Source organism: Equus quagga, chromosome 4 (assembly GCF_021613505.1).
Source record: "Equus quagga isolate Etosha38 chromosome 4, UCLA_HA_Equagga_1.0, whole genome shotgun sequence".
Classification (NCBI taxonomy): domain Eukaryota; kingdom Metazoa; phylum Chordata; class Mammalia; order Perissodactyla; family Equidae; genus Equus; species Equus quagga.
In genome coordinates this window covers 34,826,652-34,835,536 of record NC_060270.1, presented here as the reverse complement: position 1 = coordinate 34,835,536, position 8,885 = coordinate 34,826,652, and the positions used below count along the sequence as shown (strand labels likewise).

General features: G+C 46.3%; 1 protein-coding gene across 1 annotated transcript; it reads left to right on the top strand.

Annotated features, from left to right (window-relative positions):
- The first annotated feature begins 1,767 nt into the window (after positions 1-1,767).
- On the top strand, positions 1,768-7,783 carry RTP4 (receptor transporter protein 4). Its single transcript, XM_046657947.1, has 3 exons — positions 1,768-1,935; positions 4,047-4,259; positions 6,374-7,783. Exons 2-3 carry the CDS (start codon positions 4,078-4,080, stop codon positions 7,755-7,757), a joined length of 1,566 nt encoding a protein of 521 aa, XP_046513903.1. The 5' UTR covers positions 1,768-1,935; positions 4,047-4,077; the 3' UTR covers positions 7,758-7,783.
- The last annotated feature ends 1,102 nt before the right edge of the window (positions 7,784-8,885 follow it).

The window sequence follows — 8,885 nt, the reverse complement described above, 5'->3', positions numbered from 1 at the left end:
ACTGCTCTCTCGGGCTCAGTTTTCTTCAGGCTCACAGGAGGTCTTTCTACCCTACATATACATACACATGTGTATTTGTAATTTTACTTTATTGTATCCCCCAATATGTTGAAGAAAGACATTATGGTAACTTACAAAGGAACATGCAACACAGCAACAACAACAAAAAAAGCAAACACTTCTATTGGCTTACTAAGTGCCAGTAACTTTTTAAACTCATTCCACACTCACAACAGTGCTGTGAGGTAGGTAGTATTGTTATCCCTACTTTTTAGATGGAGAAACAGGCACACAGAAGTTAAGAGACTTGCCTAAGTCCACCAGGGTGGTAAGTGAGGAGCTAGGACTCCACCCGGGCAGGCTAGCTCCAGATCTATCCTCTTAACTAGAAGGACCAGCTGAGAAGAGTGAGACACAAGAAAGTGAAAGATAGATGCCCCTTTAAATACCTGTCTTTGCTGCTAAACTGTGCCCTGCCTGAGAATAAGGGCTGGCAGTTTATAGGTATTTGATAAACGTGTTGTTTGCTCTTTCGAAGACAACTGTCAAATTCTGCTTTCCCTTAACTCACTGGCTCCACATTCTAAGCAGTTGTGACTATCCACATGTGCAGTGTAGGGGCAGTGCTGAGGAGCAGAACCAGTCGCTTCCATTACATTCCAGGATGATGTGATTTCAATGCCTCCCTTCCCCTCCAGGCTCAACTTTTGCTGAAAAGTAGTCCTAACTTGAGCAGGAGTCCTTCCTAGGATGTGCCCAGGGGCTCCAGCCCAGAGATTGCTAATTAGAGTTGCAGCATGAAGACCTCCACTCAGATTCCAGGTGCCTTCTGTCTCTTCTTCTAACATTAGCAACTCATTCCTTCTTTGGATTCACTCATGCTTTCATGAGATTTAGTGTGGCATCAGATATATTTGAGTCCTGGCTCCTCCCCTTATTAGACAGGTCATCCCAGGGTCCAGGAGGTGAAGAGATGTCTGGTGTCACCAACACAGCAGGGACTCCAGTCCAGAGCAGGAGAAATAGGCTTAGGTTAGGAATCATCCAGCCTCATTGTTCCCCACATCAATCACATTAAACATTTTCTATATCTGTTCTGCATATATCTACAGAGTTTACGCTAACTACTCAAAGAGATGTTTAAAACGTAAGTAAAATTATTGCCACATTATGGACTACATTTCTTGTTTCTCTGCTTAACCAAACCAAGTCCCTCCATCCCCTTCCACCCTCAAGCTAAAGTAACTACAGAAATAAATTATCAAGTGGATGACGGCCGTGGACAGGGCCTCCATCTCTTTTTTCAATCTCACCCCCTCAATCCCTATCACTCATGTCTAGTCTCCTTTCTATCCAAGCCTAAAATGTCCCTAAGAAGAACACACCTCTTTGTGTTAGGCTTTGTGGTAAACTTACTTGTGACGGGTCATGTGATATTCTGAAAACGGGTGCAAACCTAAGATTACAAAACTGGACTTCAGCCCTAGTTATACCGAATTTACCTTGGCTTTGGTTCCTGCAACTTGTAAAATAAGGGAGCTGGACTATTGCAAGAACGGCAAAAAAGTTTCATCTACCAATCAGTCAGTAGTGGCTGCCTAGAACACTGTGATGAAAGGGATTCTGAAGTTACACCCAGATCCAGAGAGAAGGGTGCAAGTGTTGATTAGCAATGTCTGTCTTGGGCAAGAACAGGGGAGGGACAACACTTGCCGTTGCAGAATTAGATGATCCTGCGGATTCATTCCAGCTCTGAACTGCTGAGACTCTAAATTTTCCTCTGCCTTCCTTTATCAGAATTGACCTGTGCTTTGTTCCCTTTGGGGGTCCTTCCTCTTTTTCGACCGTCTCTCAGGAGTTCTTTAACCAATCTATGGTAAGGTATCAACCATTGGTGAAAGCCCAGAGGTGAACATATCACACTGTGTGATGTGGGTAAGTCACTTCCACAACTTGGTTCTCAGTGACATGGGAGGAGGGGGTCACGAGATGATATCTGAAGTCTCTTCCACCCACCGAGTTCCACAATTCTGTTATCCTGGAGTCACAATGTCTTGATACAAAGAAGCAAGTGACATCCATGCGTCTGTGGGGTTTTAAAAGGGCTTTCCTTCTTTTTCCTTCTTTTTCTTCTTCTTTTTCTTTGTGATGGTGGGGAAGGTAGTGGGTTGCCTCCAGCCCTCAAATCTCAATTCACACTCTTAGTCTCCCCGCTCCCCTGTCCATTGGACCAGGCCAGCCTGGAGCAGTTGCATACGTCAAAGGAAACAGAGGGAAATGGCAGGGAGTACAGTGGACCAATCAAAGCTAGATTTTTGGAAAAAAGACCACTTGAGGAGTCAGGAGACAGGGGACGTGGGCACGCTCTGAAGATAAAGGATGAAAAGAGCTGGCTCGTGTTCTTAAACCCAACAGAAATAGGACAGAAAGGGTGGGGAAAAGGCCTATGCGTGGCAGGGGCAGGTGAGCAGAGCTTAGAGCTGGCACAGGGCATGTCTGGGTTCTGCTCCTCTATTGGCATTAGTTTTCTTTTTTTGTTTTTGTTTTTTTTTTTTAGGAAGATTAGCCCTGAGCTAACTACTGCCAGTCCTCCTCTTTTTGCTGAGGAGGACTGGTCCTGAGCTAACATCCGTGCCCATCTTCCTTTACTTTATATGTGGGATGCCTACCACATCATGGCTTTTCCAAGCAGTGCCATGTCCGCACCCGGGATCGGAACCTGCGAACCCCGGACCGCCGAGAAGTGGAACGTGCGCACTTAACAGCTGTGCCACCGGGCCGGGCCCGGCATTAGTTTTCTGTGTAATCTTGGGCAGGAGACCTCTTTCCTCTGGGTCTCAGTTTTCGTCTGTATCATAATCAGAGGGAAAAGAGAACAGTTGATTCCTAAGAGCTTTCCAGTTCTAATATCCCATGGGTCCATTTCCGAGTTCCTATAATTGTCTGTGTAGACAAGAGTTTCCTATATCATCTGTGCAGACATAGGTACCCTCAATGTGTGAAGTTATGAAAGCAGAGAGAATTTGTATAGAACGGAATATCCTGGTGCGGGGGGGAGGGAAGAAGGGGAGGGCGTTTCTGCTCTCACAGAGCAGGTTAAAGTCTAAAAAGCCTGAGACGACTTAGGCTGCTCCTGTCTGGGACATAGTAACTGTAGTGGGGTTTCCAAGGACATAAGCGTCCTACTTGTCTTATTTCTCCCATTTGAATTTAAACTCCAGAGAGACAGAGCTTACTTTCTAGAATCTCAGATTCTTTGAATTTAGTCCCAATCCCTTGACCCATAATGGGAATTCTCTCTATCCTGCCACCAAATGATGGCTTCCACACCTGCTTGCTCACTGCCCTGCAAGATAATTTAATAGCGAATGGCAGAATTTAATCCTTTCATTCATCCTGGTGTCTTGTCCCAGCGCCCAGGAGATCTCATTAGACTAAATTACCAGGTCAAGGTTTCAAGACGGTTCCTCTCACACTGGCTCCAGAGTGCCAGCCTGGAACCTGAAATGCCATTCTGTTTCTTCTCAGGAAGGGAGGTGGGTGGAGACATGGCATGTTTGGGAATTGCTCAGGTCCAGGTTCAAGTCTCACGTATACTGCTTACTAGCTGGCTGGTTTTGGGCAAGGTACCCCAGCTCTCTGTGCAGCTCACCTGCAAGATACGGGGAATAATCCCCCTCAGAAGACTACGGTGAGGATTCATCAGGTGCACAAGACGAGTGATGGACACATGTTCCTCCCACCTACCCCCCTGTGTCTGCATGAGGGTGGGAGCATCTATGGCGGTAGGAACTGTTTCTCATCCCAGTGCCGAGCATAATGCTTTGCCTAGTGTAAAAGTAAGAGAAAAATAAGATACCAGCTAACTTATAAGCGCCCCCAGAATCTAGAGCAGAGCTTCACACTCAGAAGTCTCTTAGCAAGGCCTGTTCACAAACTAGCAGAACTCTGCTGCCCTCTGTGTTCAGAATAAAAACTTGTTCTGTGTGCCCAACTATAGGAAACAGCTCACATAGAAACTGAAACTGTTTTTTTCTCTTGCTGAGTGCCGAGGAAAACAAAACTTACCTGTTAAACATGGACTCCCAGCCTCAGAGGGAGAGAGTGGTTTTCGATGTTAGGGCATGGGAGAAGACATTTCAAGAACTGATCCAGCAGGTGAAACCCCAGGCCAAATGGACCCTGAAGTTGGATGGGAACCTTCAGGCAGACTGTGTGGCCGAAGGGTGGAAGCAGTACCAGCAGAGAGCGTTTGGCGGGTGAGTGAGTTTCCCGGGCAACCGGCCTTCCTGGGCAAAGAGGCTCAGCTCAGCATTGACTGTTGAGAGCTGTTAAAAGAATAAATGTCACCAGGCTCTCGATCCTTTTGTGGTCATAGAGCTCTTTAGGATCTAAATGATCAGCCTCCAAGCCTCCACTTTGCTTAACTGCAGGAATTTCTTCTTTTACTAGGTTTCCTCCCTAAATATTTCTGGAAGTCCCCAAAGAATATTTCCACGTTCCATAAATCTGCCCTCTATTCTCTCACCACGTCGTTTGTTCCAGATTGCCTCTATCCAGCATCTTCTACTATCTCCCCCATCAGTTTTGACTGGCATCCCCAGGCTGCAGTGGCCCTGCTAGCCATAGCCCTATTTAGTACCAGCCTGGGACTAGGGCCTTCCTTTAAAGCCCCGAGAGGTGACCAAGGCATGGCAATCACTTTGAGCATTTCTTTACTGAAGGCCTGGGGGTAGAAGGAGGGAATGATGCTGAAAGAACGAAATTTAAAACCTAGTTCCCCGAGTCCCTAAGTAATGCCCCTCCTGGAGTGGCTATCTCTCTCTTTAACCCCCAGCAAGCCTCCAAGTTACAGGAACCAGCTTCCTGGCCCATGTCAGGCGGGTGAGAATTGCTGACCTGGACAATCAAGTCTTCTCTTTTTATATGGCACGCAGGGGCCTTCACCCCATTTTCCATTTCACTTGTTGTCCTGCTTCCATGCCTGCCCCTATCCTGCCTCAGGTATCCTCTGCTCCATGCCTTATGGGTTATTAGCTATGCCATGCATTTTCAGACTACTATATCCTTGTCCATGATGTTGCGCCTCTTTGGCACACCTCCCTCCCTCTCTACTCTTTTTTCAAGGACCAGCTCAACTGCTACCTCCTCCTTAAAGCATTCCCTGGTTTTCCTAGGCAGAATAAGTCTTCTTCTTCTTCATTCCTGTAAGATAATGGGGTTTTATATATATATATATATATATATTATACATTTATAAATAACATGTATTTATATATTACATAGTATAGAACATATATATTTATATATAATTATTTTTAGCTGCAGAACTCATTGCTTAACTGAAGTCTCCTGGGGCTCTGTAGAACATAGTTTTCAAGGCACCAGCCAGAGCCCATGTAGCAGTCATCTCTTCTGCTCTGTAATACAGTGAGCTGTGTTAGTGTCTCTTTCTGCACCAGTCAGAGCTCTCTGAGGGACTCGTGATGTCTTTTACCAGTTTGGCACTCCTCCAAACAGCTTTTACCAGTTTGGCACTCCTCCAAACAGCAAGATGCTGCTCCTGTTCAGATGAATAGATTTGACAGTCATTCTGAGATGGGAAAAGAAACCCACGTGCATATTTTTGGAACAATATCAACCAGCTTTTAAAAAGCATTTTGTGGTTTACAAAGTGCCTTCCCGTATATTATCTCATTTAATGCTGACAATATAACCTTTGAATATTTTTCCTTTTGTGGATGTAAAAATTGAGGCTTAGAGAAGGAAAGTGCTGTTTCCAAGGTCTCCCTGATGTAAACTATGGACTTGGGTCTCCAACCCAAGTATTATGGCTCCAGGTCCTAAGTCAGTTACTCTAGGTGCAAGACTAGCCATGCTGCTCATGAGAGGTGATGTGTAGATAGATAAACAAGCTTCATTTCAAATGGCTTGGGATTGGAAACATGGCTCTACCACTTACCTTGTATGTCCTATGCCCACCTCAGAGGGGTGCCTTAAAGATAAAATAGGATAACATTGTAAAGCACCAATTACAGGGCCTGCCGCAAAATAGGTACTTTATAAGAGTTTTCTGTGACCATTGTGAGGACCAAACTTTGCTGGTAGATGGCAGGAACATTTTTCCCTCTGAGACACCCAGAGATGTTTTACTGGCAAAGAGGCAGACTTGCGACCATGTATGGGTGGAAGCTCAGTGGATCACAGGAAAAAGCTTTATTAGAAATGCAGTCCCACTCATTCCTATTTGTCAATTCATCAATATCACATGCACTTTTCAAACTGAAGGGGATCTTAGGGACCGAGGCGAGGCCCATTTCCCTCAGGTCAACACTCAGCTGAGGGTGCAATAGGTTTCTTCCTCTGCCTGCAGGTTTTGGTGTTCCTCATGCCAGCGAAAGTGGTATTCCGCCAAAGTGCAGATCCTGTGTCACATGCGCCTGGAGCACCAGAAGTCCTCGGGACAGGTGCTTATGCGGCTCTTTGGTCAGAGGTGCCGGAAGTGTTCTTGGTCTCGATTTGAGAAGCCCGAGTTCTCCGAAGATAGCACCATGAGGATTCTGAACAACCTGGTACAGCGTATTATAGAGAGATTCTACACAAATGGCCTCAAGAAGGCTCGAGAGATACCCGTGAAACCGGAGGTGACTTTGGAAGGGTCCCACGACTCGATCAATTGTGAGGCATGCTCTCTGGGCATCTGTGGATGGGGCTTACCAATCTGCATGACACAGCCATCTGAAGGCCCTCTCTCCTACATGGAAATCGGGAGTTCCTCGCCTCACATTGTTGACATGGATGGCCCAAACCGAGCCAGGAACCAGTCATCTGAGGCAAAAAAGACTCAGGGGAATGGGTATTCCTGTGCTGATAAGAGGTCAGGGCCCAGCCATTCCACTGCTAGGATCCTAGTGCCTGGGGCAAGCCCTCAGTCCAAATGGGAGATTGGCCAACAGCCCACACCAGTGGCAGACCAGCAGGCCACACAGGGAACAGGCCCACAGCCTTTCCAAGTTGCAGGGTCACTTCCCCAAGGGTGGACAGACCCACAGCCCATACAAGCAGTACTCCAACTACCTACAGGCAGGGCAGATTCTCAGTCCACACTGAGGGCAGAACCACAGGCCCCCCGGAGGACATACTCTGAGGCCGTAAGGAGGGCAGGCCAACAGTCAACACAGGAGGCATGCTCACAAGCCATACGTGGGGCAGGTCTTCAGGCCACAAGGAAGAGAGGCCTACAGCCCACACAGGCGACAATCCCCAGGGCCACATCGGGGTTAGACACTCAGGCTACAGAGAGGGCAAGTCCCCCATCACTGGGGTCAAACCCACAGACAACACGGGGGGAAATCCCCAAGGCCACATTGGCGTTAGACACTCAGGCTACAGAGAGGGCAGGACCCCCACCACTGGGGTCAAACCCACAGACCACACAGGGGGCAATCCCCAAGGCCATATCAGCATTAGAGACTCAGGCTACAGAGAGGGCAGGACCCCCACCCCTGGGGTCAAACCCACAGCCCACACAGGGAACAGGCCCTATGGCCACACGTAGGTCTGGGACTTTCAGTGGAACTCAAGTTGCCTGGGGAAGTCAGGAGAGATGTTTACCCAGAAGGCCTTCGGACAGCTTTTCCAGATTTTCTCATTTAATGCCACAGAATGACTTAATTGATCAGAATTTGTTGTTCAGGTTGGGCTCTGCCTGTGTGATTGCTCTGTTTACCTTTCTTGTAGACAAATACTTTAAGTAGAATGATGAAAATAGCTTTACCTACTACTTCTCTTCTCTTGTCTTAATTCCATGGTAATCAATGAACCAGCTGTCATTTTAATATAATAGAGAATTTGTTTTGAGACCAAGCAGTGTCACATTTGTAGAATAAGCACTGGTTTCATGGCCCTCCTTTGCAGATAGTCTAAAACATGACCTAGCAGATAATGGACGCAATAACAAATGTTTGTTGAATCACTAAAAGGTCTTTGCTCATCTATTTATCCACTCATTCATCCACTGGTATCAATATATATAGACCATACCTTGACAAGAATTGAGGGTCATGAGTGTTACCAGAAGGTTCTTGTAGTAGGCTGAATAATGGTCCCCAAAGATGTCCATGTCCTAATGGTGAATTATTCACCTGAAGGTAAATATGTCCCTTACATAGCAAAAGAGACTTCACAGATGTGGTTCATCTAAGGATCTTTAGATGGGGAGATTATCCTGCATTATCTAGGTGGGCCCAATATAATCACAAGGGCCTTAGAGGAGGGAGGCAAGAGGGTCAAAGTCAGAAAAAGGAGATTTAACGATGGAACCAAAGGTTGGAGTGAAGTGCTTTGAAGATGAAGGAAAGGGCCAAGAAATGCAGGCAGCCACTAGAAGCTCATAAAGGCAAAGAAACAGACTGTCCCCTAAAGCCTTCAGAAGGAACCAGCTCTACTGACACATGCCTTTAGCCTAGAGAGACTGATTTTGGACTTCTGACCTCCAGAACTGTAACATAGTAAATGTGTGTTGTCTTAAGGCACTAAATTTGTGGTAATTTGTTACAGCAGCAATAGGAAACTAATTCAGTTGTCAACATCACCGCAGCCTCAGGCACTTATATTTAGGTATGCTTCAGTTTTAACAACAACAAAGAGCATTTTATAAGTTAGAAATAGCGATATACCCATCCCGTTTGGTTGTTCCTTTTCTCCACCTTAAACCCACCTAAATGTTCCCATCCTAAAGAGATTCCTTTTGATTTGGTGACCCCTGGAGCTATCATATTCTCTCACTTCCTCCAGCACTGCATTGGGAAGCATGTAAAAACTTGCCAACCCTGAGATCTTGTGATGCACAGCTACATCTTTCACTTCCTATTTCCCTCTGCCTG

What these genes read in the sequence shown, in the direction of transcription:
- RTP4 (XM_046657947.1), top strand. Translation starts at nt 4,078, where the DNA reads ATGGACTCCCAGCCTCAGAGGGAGAGAGTGGTTTTCGATGTTAGGGCA. An exon ending in CAGCAGAGAGCGTTTGGCGG is followed by an intron (nt 4,260 to 6,373) that starts GTGAGTGAGTTT and finishes CTCTGCCTGCAG; the next exon opens with GTTTTGGTGTTCCTCATGCC.